Source organism: Blennius ocellaris (genome assembly GCF_963422515.1).
Source record: "Blennius ocellaris genome assembly, chromosome: 7".
NCBI classification, from domain to species: Eukaryota; Metazoa; Chordata; class Actinopteri; order Blenniiformes; family Blenniidae; genus Blennius; species Blennius ocellaris.
Window position 1 is genome coordinate 23,687,599 of NC_137656.1, and position 19,733 is coordinate 23,707,331.

The 19,733-nt window shown below is 44.5% G+C and overlaps 3 protein-coding genes across 4 annotated transcripts; 1 reads left to right on the forward strand and 2 right to left on the reverse strand.

The window, feature by feature from the left end:
- Nucleotides 1–3,051: 3,051 nt before the first annotated feature.
- hnf1a (HNF1 homeobox a) lies at nt 3,052–7,320 on the forward strand (the record flags this gene model as incomplete). The annotated part of the gene is made up of 10 exons (XM_080499547.1): nt 3,052–3,350; nt 4,381–4,580; nt 4,691–4,871; nt 5,305–5,507; nt 5,739–5,880; nt 5,975–6,108; nt 6,193–6,381; nt 6,459–6,571; nt 6,814–6,898; nt 7,190–7,320. 10 exons carry the CDS (start codon nt 3,052–3,054, stop codon nt 7,318–7,320), a joined length of 1,677 nt encoding a protein of 558 aa, XP_080355673.1.
- A 152-nt stretch (nt 7,321–7,472) lies between these two features.
- Nucleotides 7,473–9,639, reverse strand: cUnh12orf43 (chromosome Un C12orf43 homolog). 2 transcript variants are annotated; one of them, XM_080498982.1, is made up of 6 exons: nt 9,529–9,639; nt 9,362–9,392; nt 8,534–8,632; nt 8,377–8,453; nt 8,203–8,260; nt 7,473–8,118 (listed from the first exon to the last, which is right to left on the reverse strand). In XM_080498982.1, the coding sequence occupies exons 1-6, from the start codon at nt 9,623–9,625 to the stop codon at nt 7,782–7,784; spliced, it is 699 nt and encodes a 232-aa protein (XP_080355108.1). In that variant the 5' UTR covers nt 9,626–9,639; the 3' UTR covers nt 7,473–7,781. The 2 variants fall into 2 exon arrangements, with proteins under 2 accessions (XP_080355108.1, XP_080355107.1); XM_080498981.1 differs by having other exon boundaries at nt 8,203–8,290.
- A 1,866-nt stretch (nt 9,640–11,505) lies between these two features.
- unc119b (unc-119 lipid binding chaperone B) lies at nt 11,506–19,630 on the reverse strand. The gene is made up of 5 exons (XM_080500169.1): nt 19,322–19,630; nt 17,119–17,232; nt 13,934–14,042; nt 13,670–13,842; nt 11,506–13,562 (listed from the first exon to the last, which is right to left on the reverse strand). Exons 1-5 carry the CDS (start codon nt 19,551–19,553, stop codon nt 13,450–13,452), a joined length of 741 nt encoding a protein of 246 aa, XP_080356295.1. The 5' UTR covers nt 19,554–19,630; the 3' UTR covers nt 11,506–13,449.
- Nucleotides 19,631–19,733: the final 103 nt, after the last annotated feature.

Below are 19,733 nucleotides of genomic sequence, written 5' to 3' on the forward strand. Positions count from 1 at the left end.
CAATCAAAGCCTGAGCAGTTCAGACAAAGGCAATTATAGCTCTGACTTACAGAGAGTGCAACATGGATGCCGTCCTGCCTGAGGCTCCGGGTTGAGAGCCCCGGTTGGAGTTAGCGTTCTTCTTTGAGTGTATTACACTGGAAGTTTCTGTGAACAAGTGAATCAAACAAGCGTCGTGTTGTCCTCACCGCGCTCCCGTGTGTGACTGGAACACGACCAGCTCAGAGAGAGTGCCACAGAAGCATGCAGCCATGGAGTTTGGTTTGTGATCGTCTCCTCGCTGGGGGGCTGCAGCCAGCGTCTTGCCCGCACACGGACCTGCTCCGCGGCCTGCAGATGAACAGATGAAGCTCTGGAAAGTGGAAGGAGGGCTATTTGGACAGGAATTAAGGGGTGTGTTAAATTTCTGCATGCATGATCAATGGGGTTGAATGGTGGGGGGGGGGGGGGGGCACACGAGGCTGAGCAGAGAGGGAGCGAGAACACAGGCCGAGGCAGCGAGCGATGGTTCACTAATTAGAGATGGACGGCGCGGATTGTATCTCATTACCAATCAACATAGCTTTGAGTTCTCTGGAGAGGGAACGTGCGAGCTCCAATGTGTGCTGCATGTGTTCCTTTTTGATAAACCCGGCTTGTGTGGTGGAGCATTAGTCACAGCCGTATCTGAGCTGCTGGAAATCCACACACACTGCCCTCTGTCCGTTTTGGTGAGGAGTTTCTCCTGAATAGTACAATGGGACTTAATTACAGGTCAGTGGCATGTCTCAGGGAGATAGAGGGAGCTCTGTTTCCCTTCCAAATACAGTATAATGCCATCTTCCCAAGGGTGGGGTGGGGTAACAAGTGCTCGGTACAAAAAGGTGCTGATAGCCTGAACCTGAGAATGGTATAAGGTGATCCAGGCAAAGAAAGTGAGCGTTTCACACTGGAGCAAAGATAAAGGACTACATTAACTCTCAAAAGGTTTTTTCTGCCATTTAGCTTGCCTTCTTCCCGTTCCAGTTTTTCTTCCAACTTATCATTCTAGCCAACTTTCCTTGACAGGGAAAGAATCTGTGGAAACAAAGAAGTTAAACAATTTAAAGTTTTGGGGTCTTTCTGGTGACTTTTAAGGCATTTTATGTTACCTCTGATTTATATTCCAATAGATAAGTCAAGTTATCAAGTGGCTTAAACTTTTCCAGATGTATATATTAAGTATTATGAGAGATATTTGTAATGATGTATTTGAAGTATGTGCTATTTCCTATATGTTATATAGTTACAAAGTGGCACAAAGAGGAAATCAAATAAATTGCAGCTTAGAAAAACTTATGGAGTAAAAAAACAAGTGGATGATGAGTTTAATACCCTCACAGCGGCTCGAGGCTCTGGAGGCTCTCGATGTGGAGTTTACATGTTCTTTCTGTGTATGAATCCAGTTCCTCTCAATGTCCAAAAACATGCATTTGAAGTGAGTCTGCGATAACCTGAAGTTATGAAGGTTCTGGAACTCTCTGCCTCTCTCTGTGTTCCTTCTGCAATGGACTCTGGTTCTGTTCAGGAGGTATTTGCCTTTTTCTCTTAGTCTTCGTTAAGATTCACTCCTGTGCTTTAACACCCAGAGATGGACAAAGCAGTTTGGAAGATTTGGAGGTCAGATGAGTTTCATTTTCATATCATTTAAAGACACTCTGCAGTGCATACCAACATTTTTGACATAAAAAAAACATATTTTGTTTAGTTAAATCTTCAAGCTTAAAAGTCTGTTTCTACTCTTCAGTATGGCTCCAAATGACATCAGATACGTTTTATTCTATTTCCAAAAGACACAACACAAGAAGATTTAAATGATATTTGTGTAAAGGTATGTTTTCATTTGATCTCACAACTGCTTCAATTGGACCTTACTTACAGATTTATAAACAAATGGACACAGCAATTTGGCTTTTTTGGGCAATTATCAAAATACTGGGAGAGAAATGAGACAAAAAAACAAAACAACCCATTGTTTACCAAGCATTAATAATTTAATCAAAGTGGTTTTTGTATTTAACTGTTTGTACCTTTTGTAGGTAATACATTTGTATGCATATTTGATTTTGGCTTTAATGTGACTTGAATATCTGACTTTTATGCATTTCAATGTTTACATCTGACCTCTGTAAGTTGTTTATTTATCTCAGTGTAAGCATATAAACATATTCCAACTCGTATTTTTTCACAAATACAAGCACACAGAAATAGACTACTTCCCAAAGTTCTCAAAGTATTTTTTAACATAGAATTTCTCCTCAAAGTAACGAGACACATGCTGAACAAATGAAAAACAAAACTCATCACACAGGCAGCTTCTCGGATGTATTAATGACACGACAGCGTCCTCTAGTGGTTTGCAATAGATATGAAGCCATGCCCCCTCTCTGAAAGCTCCTGTCCTCCAGAAAATGCTGTGTATGTATGACAAGCACGCCTGAACTTTAAAAAAAGAAAAATGTTTTAAACTATGCACATCAGCTTTATAGTATGTGTTCGGGGGAAACAAGTATTTTTCTCCTGTGGCCCATAATTCTGCTTCTCTATAAAATACCTGCACACACTAGTCTCACTTCTACTCAACTTCTGTATTTCATGTCCTGCACTCTCTTTGTCTTCTCCGCTCTCGACTTGCAGAACTCAGCTGAAAAATGTAACGTCTCCCTACTTGCAGGTTTTAAACTGCACTTTGGTCCTCGCTGAGGACTGAGGGAGTGGGGACAAAGTGCACAGGCGCATGTAAGGAGGAGGAGGAGGAGGAGGAGGGGGGTGAAAAAGGGAGGAAGGTTAGAAAAAAAATTAAATTGACCTTTGAAAGCAAAACAGCAGGTGGAGAGCTAAAGCCAGGCAGCTCGGACCACTGGGAGGAAAGTCAAGACAGGAAAATGAAAGTATACTTTCTGTGAGGCCGGTGAGGACTAGTATGTAACAATGAGGCCTGCCGCTGGCTGCCTGCCTGTCATTTGAAGTGAGGTGGTGCACATGAGAGCACTGTTTGTTTGCAAGGCAGCGGCGAGGTAAGGCTCGGACTTAATGGAGGGAGAGGAGAGGCACGGGGCGCCCAAAGTGAGATCCAGCCATCTGACCGCCCTTCAGGAGCAGCTGATCTGGGCCCTGCTGGAATCGGGACTGTCCCGGGATGTCCTGGTCCAAGCCATGGGCGAAGTGGAGCGAAACCGGGCGGGCGGCGGCACGGAAAAGGGGGAGAGGGGGGATGGAGAGAGCTCCGAGGAGGGAGAAATGGACTTCCACCCACCCATATTCCGAGAGCTGGAGAAGCTCTCCCCAGAGGACGCGTCCAAACTGAGGGTTGAAGTAGACAGGTTACTGCAGTGAGTACATCCACGCTCTTCTCTGGAGAGTCCATGCCCCTTCAAAATAATCTTCTTCTTTTTGTTTTTAAATAAGTGCAGCAGCTTGTCTGTCCTATTCACTTAATCAACAATAATCTTCCCACTGTCTGTAATTGTCTTTCATCTCGTTTGACACGTCGGTATAAAGCCAAGCACCTCAGAGCTGAACAACAGTTTACCTGCCGACAACATTACTCCTCTTTTCGCCGCTCGTTACCAAAAAATCCTGCCTCCTTCACATGCTTCTCTGTCTCTCTCTTTGCAATCTGGCTCCCGAGGCGAATATAAAGCGGGTTCCTCCTTTGCTAGTTACTAATTACCCACCCCCATCATTATTCCCAGGCCATTTCTTAATAAATAAGCTACATGTATAGGTGAAGATTAATAGGAGGGCTGGTCATGTGAGGTTTTGTTTGCACAACTCGCCACCGATTCTTCCACCTCAAATTTGAAGCTTTGGGTTTGTGATCCACGCTTCGGAAACAACTTATTGACATTCAATTCTTTAACAGAAAAAAACGATCTATGAGATTAACAAACAGGTCAAAAGTCTGTTAAATTATCTAACTGAAGTATTTGTGAGGTTGAATGCTGGAGTTTTCAAAGGACTGTTTTGTTTTGGGTTTTTTTTTTCATTTAGTTTTTTTGTTGTTGTAACATTGTGTTTTGTCACAGCTTATGAACAGGAGTTCGAAAGCGTTAAATTCGGCTTCATAAACATTTCACACGTTGTTTTTTTTTCTTCTTCCCCTCCACTGATCTGAAAGGGCTGGACTTTGCCCCTTGTGTGCTCTCCCTTATCTCCCTCTGTCAATAAGCCTCTCTTTACTTCCCTTGGCTTGCCCCAACCAACGTCTACCGTTCTGACTCTCTGCTTTGCAGTTCTCTACAAACTTGTAACAGTGATATAAAACTGTGGGAAACACATGAGAGACATACTTCAGTCCAGTAAGCAAGAATGTGAGCAGGGAAAGTGCAGTGAGTTATTGTTCACGTTTGATCCAAACAGGGAGGACCCGTGGCATGTTGCAAAGATGGTGAAAAGCTACATGCAGCAGCATAACCTACCTCAGAGGGAGGTGGTGGAGTCCACCGGGCTCAACCAGTCCCATCTCTCTCAGCACCTCAACAAGGGCACGCCCATGAAAAACCAAAAGAGGGCCGCTCTGTACACCTGGTACGTCAAGAAGCAGTGCGAGATCAGCCAGCGTGAGTAGAATCGGCTCAAATATCTCTTCACACATCACTTCTGCCCGACTCTGAATGACAGAAAGAAAAGAAGAAAAACAAAAAAAATACATGTTGCCTTTTCCTTCCAGAATTCACAAATGCAAAACATGGCCTCGCAAATGCGGAGGACCAAGGAGAGGACACCAGGAAGGGACGGAGGAACAGGTTCAAATGGGGTCCGGCCTCCCTGCAGATCCTCTTCCACGCCTACGAACGACAGAAGAATCCCAGCAAGGAGGAGAGAGAGGGGCTGGTGGAGGAGTGCAACAGGTGAGGCTACATCCCCTCGGGGGCCTTTCTCTGGGGAGTCTGCATGTTCTTCCTGGGTATACTCAGGGGTTTTCTTGGATTCTCCCGTTTCTAATTTTGGATTGTCAGTTTTGATCCGCTACGAGTTCGAACTCTACAAATACCCGGTGTCGGAGATCACGTTCTACTCCTTAACAACAAATCCTCATGACTAAAGTACGAACATTCTTAAATGCTTCATCAGTATTGGGAAACGTTCCCCGGTCCAGCATAGTGATAATTCAGAGATAGAGACAGTAATATGCAGTCACATGTACAGCCTGTGTGAAGTCACCACCTAGAAAACCAGTATTTATACACCACAAACTACTGCTCTCTCTAACTATCTGTAAAGTCCAACACAAATGTTGAACACGCATAAGCGCCTCTCTTTGTTTTTTTTTCTTGTTTTCAGGGCAGAGTGTATCCAGAGGGGAGTGTCTCCCTCCCAGCTCGCAGGCCTGGGGTCCAACCTGGTGACCGAGGTGCGGGTATACAACTGGTTCGCCAACCGCCGTAAAGAGGAGGCGTTCCGTCACAAGCTGGCCCTGGACACACCTTTCGCCAACCCATCGGTCTCCTCCTCTAACCCCACCCTCACAAACAGCCCTGAGCACGGTAAGGATCCAGCCGAGTCCAGACAGGCTTACGAGGAGATACTGAGGTAGCCTCTGCAGCGCTGAGTCACACTTAGTCCCGTCTCTTTGAGACAAACACTGATCGACTGTGTCACTATGACCAGCTGGTTCCACCTTGTATTTCCCCATCTACTTCATGTTGTCATTTATCTAATAATTCTCATGGTCTGTCGTGTCGCTGCTCAGGAACGTCACTTGTGTTCCTTTCCAGGAGTGAAATACAGCCAACAGATTGGGTGTGATGCGGCGAGGGGCGGCGTAGGGGAGCGAGTGGGGCGTCTAGTGGGCAGTCCCGTCCAGCTGGAGCCCAGCCACACGCTGCTGGAGAGCCATAACACCAAACAGGTCAGTGTGTGAGCCATCCATCCCTTTTTACCGTACCCGGTAGACTCCCAGCATGCATTGCTGCCACCACAAACATGCTGCCCTCTGGCCTCAGGTGTCCAGCGGTGGTCCGCTACCCCCCGTCAGCACCCTGACCTCCCTACACAGCCTGTCGGCCTCCCCTACTTCCTCGCAGAGCCTCATTATGACGTCAGTGCCTGGAGTGATGAGTCTGGGGGAGTCGCCTCTCTTCATTGGTGAGTATCACCCACTGGCTAACACATTAAAAAAAAAAAAAAAAAGAGGAATTATGATAAGTGTTTGTGCTGGTTGTTTTTCAGGTTTGGCCTCCACGCAGCCTCAGACCATCCCCATCATCAACAACATGGGGGGAGGCTTCACAACCCTCCAGCCCATCTCGTTCCAGCAGCAGCTCCACGCCGTGCCGCAGCAGCACATACCCTCACAGATCCAGAGCCACATGGCATCCAGTCCCTTCATGGCCACCATGGCACAGCTGCCGTGTCACAGTAAGGCTGCAGTCCCATTTGCATGTGTCTGACCTGTTGGATTGAGCGGAGACTCATGCACACGTCCTTCGTTGCAGTGTACAAGTCCGATTCCCCGCAGTACCACTCGTCCAATTTGCTGTCTCAGGCCATGGTCATCGCTGAGAGCAGCAGCTTGGGGACTCTGACGAGCCTGGCTGCCGTCAGACAGGTAGTCTTCTGACAGATCCATTGGTCTTTTTCTTTTTTTCCTTGAGTACTTCCAAGATTATCTCGAAGAAAGACTGTGGACCTCCTCTTCCCTTTGACCCGTGATTTGACAAAACGCACAACAAATGTCCTTATCTACTCATGATGCCCTGAAAACAGGCAAACACCTCAGCTTTAGGAACTATTGCATCACATATCAATGAAAGCAATCCATGACTTTATACTAATTTGTCTTTTGTGTAGATTCTGAGTGCAGATCCTGAGGACCCGACAGACCAGCCTTTACAGGAGGACTCCTTACACCTGCAGCCACAAACACCGGTCCCAGGTACTAACGCTGGAACGCAGGTTTACCATACGATACCTTGATCTGGAGGTTGTTCTATTTAGAAGACCTCTGATGTGTGTTGCCTAGTTTACACGCATTTCAAAAGATCCCATGTTTTAAACCATTTTAACCAAATTCTACAAGGTGGTACAAGAGAGGAATGAAGAATAGTCAGACATGGTTTACATTCAACTACAACGTGCATACATAACTCTTATGTTCTGTCTTGCCATACCTTTGACTGACACTGGATTTACATTTTAAAATGATCCCCCCCCCCTCCTCCAACAGCTTCTTCTGAGAGCCTGGAGTTGTATCCCACCTCCCAGTCAACAGAAAGCCACCAGTCTCACCTCCTCTCACCTTCGCCAACAGACATCAGCTCTTACATGCCAACGCAGTTGGTCTCTACGGCTCAGTAGGGCCATGTAGGACCCCATCGCCGTGACGACGCGTGGTAAGGATGGAAAGCGGCCGCCGTCCAGGAAACCCTGGAGTGAAGAGGAGGGGGGGGGGACTCAGCTCTGAGGGTTCAAAAGACAAACTAAATGTTTGAGAGGACTGACCTGGGAGAAGACTCACTCGTGACACATCAGAGAATCAACTGAAAAATCAACACCAAAATGTATTTTTATTCAAATGTTTTGTAATATTCAAAAATTGTTCAAGTCTGTCAGCAGTGTCTTAACTGCATTACTTGTATCTCACTTTTTTCTTTCTTTTTTTTCCATATTTTTACTTTTACCCAAGTAAAGAACATTCCAGGTTTAGTGACGAGGGAAAGTGTAAAAGTGTCTTTAATGAGCTCTGTCACTACATCGTCGCAGTATCAAAAAACAAAACAAAAACATCGCAAAACAATGATCGTGTTGGTTATAAAAGTTCAGTCCAAAGTTTCTTGCTCTGCGTTTTTGTCTCGTTTCTTTCTCTTCTTCCGCTTCACGTTGACGGGGTCCCGCTCGGAGCTCCCGTTTTCACCGTTGCTCCGAGTCGTCTGAGCTTCGCCCGCAGAGTTCACCTGACCGCTCTTCTTCTTCGTCACGGCGTGGTTCTCGTTTTCCTCCACCGCCGCCTTCTTTTTCTTCTTCTTCTTCTTTACTTCCTCTGAGCCCAGTGCGTCGGGGGGCGCGAGTGCAGAACGCGGTGCTGACGAGGGGAAGAGATCCCGGATGGACACCGCCGCCTCCTTCAGCCTCGTTTCCATCTCGTCGTCACTCTCACTGCGAGGGTCACACAACGGGTCGCGTTACGTGCATTTCTTTGTTCGTTTCATGTCGCCTGAATCATGAAGAAAACCTGAAAACCTTGAGCTTGGAGCAGGACGCCGTCTCGCTGGGGCTGGAGCCTCTTCGACGTTCTGTCCTGGGACAGAGGTGGAAAACAGACGAAACCCTAAAAAGAAGAAACGTTCATCTTGGAGAGAAAAAACTAACTTTATCCATAGAAGCAGAATATATTGAAAGAAACTGAACACATACCTTCATCATCATCATCATCATCATATTTCTTTGATTCTACACAGGATGCAGTTTTCGGCTGCGTCTCTGAAATGCAACTGACAATACAAAAGGATTTATTAAAATCATGCTTATTTAAGGAACATCTTATTTTCTTCCATGAAGTACTGCAACTTACGTGTCAAGAAAATGTCCCAACTTTTTAGCCACGTGTGTCTGAAATCCTTTAGTGACCTGAAGCTCGTTTCCATCGTGATCGTGGTCAGCAACGACGACACTGTGGTGTAAAAGAACTTTGTTATAGAAAAAGCAGGTTTTTTTTATTTGTTTAAAGACTTCTTGGCTTTGGTTTGATGCCCCTACAAAGACTTATACTGTGAATATTTTCAGGACTGCAGGCTGCACAATGACAACACATTCTGAGGTGAAAGTGAATTACACTCCACTACACTGAACTTATTGTGCTTTTGAGCTCGGTGGAAAAGCTGCCATCACTTTAATTACTTTGGAGCCAATGAATTTAGCAAAATAGACAAAAAGTGTGGGTGCATGGTTCCTCCACACAATACTGAGGTAGATGTTCGTCAAACAAATACATTTCTGATTTATAGACATCGTCTCCTCAGACCAATTTTCAATTAAATCCTGCTTGGCACTGTCAGAGATTAGATTAGGTTATTCATTTGAATGGGTGAAACCCACAACACCCACTCACCTGCTGCTCATCCCACCGATGCATGTCCTTTACAAACAAGCCACTTTTCACAAGGGCAATAAACAAAGACAATCCAATACGACCTTTATTTTTGTATTACATGTGAACCCTACATGTAGGTTGAACTAGGTCGTGCAGCAGTCCAGAGTTGCATGTTTGTGTAGTTAAATTTAGCAATGAATAGGATTAGTGAAACGCAGAGAAGGGGACTAATACAGGATGCGTGTTTTATTTAATCTGCATGAATAAAACCCTCATTTGATTTGTTGACATTTCGATTCCAAAACTCACCGTTTAGACTCTTTGACGTCACTCTCGACATCTGAAACAGTCAGACAAACAGTCATCGAACTGAACTTTCAGGAGGTGAAACGCTGTCAGTTTGTTTTGGTTTTTTTCCCTCCCCTCGTGCGTCACAAGTTGAGATGCGGGACAAACACGTGTTACGAGCAAGTCACCTTTTTTGACTTGTGCTTCCCAAACTGCCTCCTGACATCTTCTCAGCGCCTCGTCGTCACTGCTGGAGTCCGAGGAGGAAACAGCGGCAGCGGCCATCCTCTCACTGGAGGCCGCCATCATGGAGCACGTGTCGCTGCGGCTGTAGTGTTTTCCACGCTGAGCATCCTGGGTAATGTAGTCTTTTAACACTCCGACTGAAAACGAACCTCTTCACGTCATATCAATAAATCATCTGTTGAATTAAAATAAACACCTATATAGCTGCATGAAAATAAACCAAAAAAACCATTTAGTTATCAAGGAAATACTTCCATAAAAAAAAAAAAGAATGTCTTAAACAAATATAAATGGTAAAAAAAAAAAATTAAATATGCTCAGAACTTTATTAAAGTCTATTCGGCTGCTTTCCTTTACAGGTTTCTTCACAATAATTGACAGAGCTATTTCAACGCCGGCTGTCCTTCTTGGCACAACCAGGATTCTAACCTGGGTCTCCCACACTCAAGGTCAAGTATTGACCCAATTTGTCATGTGCAGAATTCAAAATTTTGTTTTGTAATTTTGTAATTGACACGTATCATGTAGGGTAGCATTTCTTTTAAAAAAATGTGCTACATTATAAAGTGATGATCGTTGCATGGTGTACTCCAGGATTCCCCAATTCTGGGCCTCGAGGGCTGTTGTCCTGCACGCTTTAGCTCTCTCCCGGCTTCAGCACAGCTCGATCTGATGTTGATGTCATAGTCAGGCTTGTAAAACCAAATTACAAGGCCCTTATTGCATTCGGGTGTGTTGCAACTGAGAGAAACCCTAAACCATGCAGGACACCAGACCTCGAGGCCCGGAATCAGAGAACCCTGGTGTTCTCTGTCTTTTGACCAGTATTAGCTGGGATGAAATCTACAGTATAGTTATGCAGATGAATGGAGGAAGCAGCCGGCACTAGATGCTACTTTTTAAGGTTTTAAGCAGATTTTAAGTGGTCCAACATGAGCAGAGGACACGGCTCCACAGACCATCGCTCAGCGTGGAAACTTCCCACTGGGCTCCAGCTGTGCCGCTCCGCTCTTCCTCCAGACGCCAGCGCCTCGATTTCACAACGAGGTGGAAAATGTACCCTCATCTAAAACGAGAACTTTGGACCACTGAACAACAATCTGGTCCTTTCTCAACCTGAGCCCAGGCAACAGGCTCTGGTTCAGTGGAGGCTTCACACCAAGAATGCCACAGTTGCAGCCCTCGTCCTGGATTCCTCTGCGTGGCGGCCTTGAAGCATTAACTCCAGTTCAATCCACCACGAATTCTTCATAAAAATACTTTTTTGTTTTCCAACCACATTGTTTCCTCCCACTTAACTTTGTATCAATAAGGTTGGAAAACAGATTTCTAAACAACCAGCTTCTTTTTCAATTGACTTCAGCTTCCTGTCTTTATTGGTGGACTTCTGGTCAAGTTTGCCGTCTTCTTTGTGAGTGAATCATTTTTTTTATTGTTTAACCTGATTGAGAGACCATTTAAGGTCCAGGGGATAATGTGGGCGATCCTCCATACAGCTTTGTCTGTGTTTTGAGTGCATTAGCTGATTAGATGAGGCTCTAACAGAGATTTCAAGGTATTCTAATTTCCCGAAATATACTGGCTTTGGGGTTTTTAATTAAGTTAGAAATAATCAAGATTTAAGAAATAAATGAGTAAAATACATCACGCTGTGTAGAATGAATTTATGTAACAAGTTTCCCTTTTTTGAATTGAATCACTGAAGTAAATCTACTTTTCAAAATGAGTCAAATTCATTGAGATTCATTGACACTAAATCTGCTGTAACCACTCCAACCATTGTATTGTCAATTCAGAAAAGGTTCACTGTCGTTACAATCACCGATTCTGTTATCATCCAATCCGTGACGTGAAGAACAAAAGGATGTGCTGATTACCCACAGAAACAAACAAGGACATAACTTGCAGTGTATCTTTTGTACTCTGTTTTATTTACAACAAATCTAATGAAAGCGTCATTTCTACAATCTGCTGATAGAAAAAGTCGAGACCATACGGCCGGTTACAGAATGAATCAGTCAATGTTTTCATTCTTTTTTGTACAGATGTACTACATGTACCAACTTCAAGGCATTCGGACAAAACACCAATGACTTACGACGCGATCAAAACAAGACACGGTCCTTCAAACTACAACGCCACAAGTGCAGCTGGTGAGCAGGACAAATTAAAGTTCTACATGGCTGGTTGCCAGTTGAAATCCCAACCGCTGAGGTGATTAACAAGCTACATGATGCGTCGTCTGACCTCTTTTCTCATTGTAAACATCACAGGTTTGAGTAAATATTGTTCCTGAAGATCCCACAGATATGTAGAGTGCATTTGGTCTTTCCTTCTGGAGTTTGTCTCAGAGGTGGGAGAAACAAAAGCCTTTTCTTTTCTTACATTAAATCAACCCCTGGATTGAAGGCACACGTATCGATGTCACAGTGTACAGCACGAGGAAGCTCCTTGAAAAGTTCCCTGCTTAAACATGAATTATCAAACAGCCTTGAAGCAAATGCGTGGCGTTCAGGATCACTTCCTCCCTCACAGTAAGACTCAGATTTTTGTTTTTCTCTGTACAATATGAAAATCTAATTTATGAAACAATTAACAACACATCAACCGACATTATTTACACTGCAAGCAGGAACTGGTCTATCTTTTTTCTTTTCCCAATGACTTGAAACAGGAGTGTAACAATGAATGATCACACAAGAAAAACAGCATTCAACCTGATAGGGTGGACTTGTTCCAGGACATTTTGCAGGTGAACCTATTAAAACAGGGTGAGTCGAAAAAAAACAACAAAACAACGCAGGTGCATTTTTCGTATCCGAGCTACGTCGCCGTGCGCCGCCGTGTTCTGTGCTCCTCTCAACGCTAAACTGAGAACCTGGGTGCAAAGCAGCAGGGGATGGACTGCAAGCAGTTTAACTTTAAGCTGCACTCAGCTCCTGCAGAACGGGACTGCGTGTTCTAGTGACAAAGAAACTAGAACCAAGAAATCAGATGTCGAGAAACGAAAAACAAAACAAAAAAAGAAGACGATATTAAAAGAAGAAGACCAAACACGGTACGAAAAGGCAGAAAGCAGGTTCCCTGTCTGTCGTGTCAGAGTTCGAGAGACAAACGGACCTCAAAGCCAACTGTTGAACAGCTTTTGTGGTAAAAGTGTAACAGATGTAGATGAACATGACCGTGATGAACAGAGTGCATGTCATTCTGAAGAGACAATCCACTGACTGACAGATTGGTGAACTCACTAATATACCACGGAAGAGAGATATCAAGCTTTAAATATCCGACAAACAACTGTTATCAAGAGAAGAATGGGACACCAAACAATATTAACTTGTGCTACATCACTATCTATCACTGACAATACTGGAAGACACCTAGGTAATGCTTTCTTTTCCAAACCGGAAACAAAGTTGTCAGCTGTCAGGGAGCTCAGACATACGACAAACTGACGATCGTCTACAGACTCGAGGAAACTGAAAATACAACAGACGCGATCTTAGAGGCATCGACCCGAGACGCCTGTGTCCCTATCCAGCAGAGACGGCGAGGAACGTAAGGCAAAAGTGTTCCAGCAGTAACGTGACACAAACACCACCAACTGAAATACACAGAAATACGTTACACGAAAGTCCCTCAGAGCCCCGGAACCTGAGCTCTGTGAGGTACAACATTGATGGATCCAGGTTTTCATGAGAAGGCAGATGTGGTCTATTGTTTTTTTGTTTTTTAGTAAAGTCATGTTCATATTAACATTAAAAAAAGAGGAGGAAAAATACTTGGATCCCCTATGTAGGAGGGGTCTAATCCAGGAAAGATGAACTCCTGGGAGGTATTGCACACAATCTTCCCGTCAGACGCTACAGGCCTCCGTTGTAGGCGTAGTCGGCCTTGTTGTGCATGATGAGCTTGTTGTCCACAAAGTAGAAACTGTCTGATCTGGTCTCGTAAGGATGGTCCACCATTTTGCGAACTAGAAGAGGAGACGGATGAAAAAAAACCAAAAACAAAAGAACATTAATGTGGAGTGCTTGGTAAATCCGAGGCCTCCAGGTGGGCCCCGAGGCGACTGAAACTCACTGAGGTCGTCTGGAAGCTGCGGGAACTCGTAGATGTGTTCGCACGTGTTGCGGCTGTTGGGGATGCAAAAGCCGAAGTCGAAGTCGAAGTTCTTGAGAAGCCGCCCCTGGAAGTAATGCCTCTCGATCATGCGGAAGCTGTTGATGGGCCGGTCTCCTACCGTGAACTCCACGCTGCAAAGGGGGAACAAAAAGAAGCCAGGACAGGTCTCAGGCGGGGGAAGCCCGGCTCCACCACACGTTCAGCCGGGACGCCGTCACTCACGTTGCTCCGACGGTGCGCAGCTTCAGGAAAGCGGGCGTGAACTGGTAGCGGACGAAACGCCCCGCGCTGGAGTCTGCCTCTCCGCTCTCCTCTTCGTTTTCCATGGGAGCTGAAGCGGACGGCGTGAGAATCCATTAGAGCAGGGGTGTCAAACATGCGGCCCGCCAGAGGATCTGATCCGGCCCGCCATGTGATTGTTTTTTTTTGTTTGTTTTTTTTAAGTATAAATATGAAAACTGACAGAGGCTGATCTAAAAACACTCGATTGTCAGAAATGACATTCAAAACCGCCCTTGGTCAGAATTTGACTCCGACATTAATGCGTCTGTGGAGGTCACATGATGCAACACCTTTCACAATAAAACAATGAGTCCAATTTATGTGAAATGATACTTTAGACACGTAAACTCAAAACAATTTCCAGATGATGACAAATTGTTTTAATCCTGAATAAAAATACGATATCCAGATACAGGTGACTGGGGGGGTTTTTTTGTGTGTTTTTTTGTTTGTTGCAAATATAATAATATCTGATTTCCTTTAATATGTACATTTCAGAATAGACTGGCAAATTCTTGCAGTTACAAAAGGACTTTGCATTTGTCCTCATCTGCAGTTTAGCATGTGATGTTTGACTTGTTGGCCCTCCGGAGGTCAGGTTAGGTTGACTTGGCCCCTCAACTGAAACGAGTTTGACGCCCCTGCATTAGAGTGACTAAAGGAGCAGCCAGTAACTACGTTTATATCGATTATGTCATCCACTACTTTTTCTTCTGAAACGTCAATTAACGCAGATATTTTCAGAACATTACCGACCTGTGCTTTCTACGAATATGATGCAGCCGAGATGAATTAGAGCATTTAAGTGAATTGACTAGAGAAAGCCGTCACTCTTCAATACGTTGCGGTCAACTTTACCGGGGTTATAGACTTAAGATTTCTTTGGCGTTTAACTGAAGTCGTGCTGCTAAAGCCACTGACACACACACACACACTGATGGAATTTTATGCTACAGAGAAACTGCAAAGAAAGCCGAGGTATCAGTGAGTAGAGAGAAACTGAAACCGTGACAGGAAGAGGTCGTGAAGCCTGAAAGCCACAACAGAAGCAGACATTTCTGAGAATCAGCGGCTTGCGTGCCAGACCGCCGGCGTGACAACAGCTTCACAGCTTCACAGAGACAGTTTCAACTGTGAAGAGCAGGAGCCGCAGGTTTGACGAGGCTCGTCTGTTGTGGAAAACGCTGACGACTGGGAGAAGAACGGCTCCCGAGGCATTGTGCAGCACCGTGGAACGCTCTGTGGTTATGAGCCGCGCTGCTCAGGGCTTCATCCCACAGCAACAGAACGTGTGGATTTGATTTGATTTACGAAAGCGTAGTTGCTACTGAGAACTCATTGGAATGTGTAGCGATTGAAATCTGTAAGGAAATATAGAACGTCTTCACCAATGACGCTGGAAACAACACAGTGGTGGACTATTGATCAACAGCAGCAGTGATCACTTAACCAGGGTTTACGGTCGACGACAGGACAGAAAACATCCTGAAGTAAAACAGAGGACAGGAAACTTTTAAAGTATTAAAAAATGACTTGATGGCACTAAACTGGGAGACGGTTCAGAAAGAAGAAGATCTAGACGAGGCATACATTACTTTAGGAGAAATATTCCCAGCATTATATGATTAAAAACTGTCCAGTTAAACAATATAGCAGAAAACAAAAAGGATCGACCATGGAGGACAAAAAGAATTACGACAGAACGAGTGTAAAAACAAGAGAAGTCAAACAAAGAACTAAGGAAGCAAAAGATAAATAGAACAAAAACAAGAATAAGTTAAAATTATAAGGGCATGTAGAAAGGAACATTATAGTAAAATATGAAATAAGACAATAAATATGAAAGGAATATTTGAAATATTAAATAGTCTGATGGAAAATGATTCTCGACAACAAAGTTGTCCAGAAAGAAAACAGTTAACAGTTTTCACAGAGGAAAGCCCTGAAAAGAGGAGTCCTCATCTTGTAGAAGAAATCCCAGCTCCGTGCTCCTCCTAAAATGAGACATTAAACTGAATAATTGTCAATAAAAATAAAAGAAATAAATAAAGTGGAACAATTGAGGTTTTGAAACACTTTTTCTTAGTAACATATCACCAAGAATTGTAAAGGTTTAAAAGCAAATGTTCACATCGAGCAAAAATAAATAAATAAAAAAACCTAAAATCAAAGATTTGTTGCAAATAACTCAAAACGTTTGTGTGGTAAGTGGGACGCCGAGACGGTTATTTGTTTTCTGTTGCACTGCAAAGCCTCGTGACATTTGATTCTGCGTCTTCACAGTGAAAAGAAGGAGGTCAGGTTGTCGATCCGGCTGGCAGTTGTGACGAATGTGTGTCAGAGAGCCAGTTAGAGCTGGAAGTGGTGAAGAGGAGACAAACACGGGAAGTACATATGCATCACAATGGGGGGTGGAGGGAGGGGGGGTGGAGGGGGGAGGAGCAGGGGTGGAGGGAGGGAGGCAGGGATGGGGGCTGGAGGAGCACGAAACATCCAAGGAAACATGTATTGGCAGAAATGATCATTATGGAAGAAGAAGAATGCCCTGGAGTGCAGGATGAATCATCAGACATTTGATACTGTTATACAGATGGTGGGAAAGTAGGTCGGAGGTTTGGTTCCCCCCCCTTACAGATATTTGGCACAGATCAGAGACGAAAAGGAAAAAAAAAAAATCATTCAAAGAGACTATGACCACAAAAAGCTATTTTCATATTAATAAATATAGGAGCAACATGGAATAAACCAGCTTAAGGAAAAAACGAAATCATTCAAAAATGTGAATGTATATATTCTACTGAAAAGGCCAGCAATAAGAGACACAAGGCCAGCACTGAGGGCTTTATGCCGTTGATATAAATATTTATGAAGATAAAAGTAACCCAGATGGGCCGCATGACAATAGAGTGAGAGCGACAGCGAGCTTCCCCCGGGGAAAGCCTGTCATTCTCCTGCTGAGCAACACTGTAGCTCATTGACTGCACAATCCCCAAAGGCTGCAACGTCACTGGGCTCTGTACGCACGGCTCTTTAAGATGGTCTTCTGCTTCTGCATCTGATTTGAATCAGTTCTACATTTTAGACATACCGAGGGTGTGGAAAACGCTCCCCTTGTCCACACTTACCGCTGCTGGGAGGCTTGGCGATCTCGAACAGCACCGTCCCCGTCTCCAGATCTCGGATTTTAAAACGCGTGAAGTCAATGTTGTAAACGTTGTCCTCGGGTCTGCAGAGATAGTCTACAAGAAAGAAGAAACAAGTGTGTCGGTTTGTCAAGCTTGTAAAGTTCTTCGGGATATATAGTGTATGTAGCTTTTGTACTGTATTTTATTTCTCCAGCCGTTCATTCAATGGTTATACATTTAAATGCTTGGCAGCCTGGAGGTAAAGGAAGTAGACTTCTAACTGCAGGTTTTCTGGTTTGAATCCAACTAGCAGGACATCATTACGGGTCCTTCAGTCAGGCCTTCATATCACATCAAGTCATCCTGGGTCAGGAGGACATGCAGCACAAAACGTGGACCGAATCTAACATGGGGGTTGGATGAACTCCACTGGTGGCGACTCCAGAATGGAGCAGGCGGAACATACACTCTCTTTGTAAAATTGTAAGTTAATGTTTAGATTCCTTTTGTAATTACACACATTTAAATATACGATTTTCATCAATTAAAGTTGGAATTCCCTTCAGGATCAGTGAAATATCTACATCCATTTCTATGATCCTATAGATGAGCCCTCTCAGAGCTTAGCATTTGCAAACTGAAACACATCTCTCTGGTCCATGATATTCTCCCGCCACTAAATACTTTGAAGCCCAGAGGTTTAGAGAAATTAGACTGGAGTTGATGACGACCCCGGGCTGCAGCGCCTGGTCCCTGTGCCTTCCTGTAGAGGTAAGTAAGGCTCTAGCACAGGCTCACAGCTATTCAACAAAGCGTCGTGAGAGAGAAGGGAAGTAACGCCGTCGTTGTCAAGGCCCAAAACAATGGGAGCTGGAACTGTGGTAGACTTGTTCTGCAATGACAAACCACGGGACTTGACACCGGCGGTTCAAAGCAGAAGGATTTCTTGTGAGGTGGAGGGCGATGAGAAGTCTCGGAGACCAAGTGGTGAGGGAGCGGAACGTTTTCACTTAAAGAGCTGATTAAATGAAATGACTATGTGTCACTTAATGGCGCCATCCTGTCATGAAACCACAAAGAAACACAGCAAAATGCCAACTATTCAAATAGCGGCAAACCTAATGTGCAATAACTTATCTTGTTATTTTCAGCAAAAGCTCCGCTATTTTTTTATTTCCATGTATTGGTTTAATAGGACAAGATGCACTGGCTCACATAGAAACGCCGGAGTGTGCAGAGCTCCAACCATTACCTCAGCTGTTGGGTGGAGGACAAAACAAGCCCACAAAGTTTAGTCCCAACACCGACATCTACCAACTGGAAAGAAACATGTCGGTGAACGTACCACTGAACACATAAACGACAATGTGCTGGAAGTAAATCTCAACCAGCCTTGTTAAGTTTATAGGCTTTGTGTTGTGGCTGTTTCTCTGGGTGGATACTTCGCGTTTGCAAAGTTAAAGGAGATAAGACCTCAGTCCAAACAACTTGGTTAGTTGGAGGCTGTTGGGGCAGCGGTTGCTTAGTCGGTAGAGTGTCTGTCTTTAAAGCAAAAAGGTTGCAGGTTTGATTCCCCCATCGCTCTCTGTCCACATGTTGAAGTGTCCTTCAGCAAGACACCGAACCCCAAACTGCTCCAGCTGGACGGATCGTGTGCCTTACCTGGCATCAACACAGTATTTCTATTCTATTTTTGATAAAGAACAGCTAGAACAAATGATCTCGTTTGTTAAATGTCAACATTTTGTTGGGCTTGTCAACACAAACTTAAAAAGTATGCCACTGATATACACCTGAATGTCACCAATGTGGTTTTAAAACAAACACTAGGAACAAGAACACATCTCACCTTTAGGGATTTCAACTTAACCCTTTAAGGAAAACAGAGCACTCAAGTTTTGAATAAAGTGGGATTTGCTGTGTAAATAAAAGCATTTAATGGAGCTTCCAGTTAAGAAAACACCCCCCTGGGTGTGCTAAAGTCCCACTGACGCCCCTGGAGCTCTTCTAACTGAGAATATTACTCCTGTGACATTATTTATTTGACTAATACGGAATCCTGGACTGTAGATTTCTACGGCTCGTCTGGGGAAATAAAAAGCCCCTCACATCACATTAGCCACAATTAGCACATAGTTCATCCTCGTTCGGGTCTGCGAACCTTACAGTTTACCGGAGAAATTAATACGTGTCCGCGTCGTACCTTCCGTGACAGCCCGGAGCCCCAGGACGTGGTCCGGGGAGATATCTGGTCCCAGAGCCCGGAGCTCATCCTCCGTGACCACAGGCCACTTCTCCGTCTGGCTGCGCCTCGACTTCAGCTTCTTCAGCATTCCTCCGGCACTCTTTCGCTCCCTGTGGCTCGTCTCGAAGCCGGCTTCCGCCTCCGTCTGGACCTTGGTAACACCCGTCTGTTTGTTTCGAGGGTTGTTCATACCGAACACCGCGGAAACAATGAGAAAGAGTTGCTGCGATGTTTGGTGCGTTTTTTTTTTAATCCGGGAGCGACTTGATAAACTGGAGTTTTTTTTTTTTTTTTTTTTTTTTTTCAAGATGGCGTGAAACGTGTACGCGAGACGGAAAAGCGAAGCAACGATTGGCTGAGAGCGGCGAGG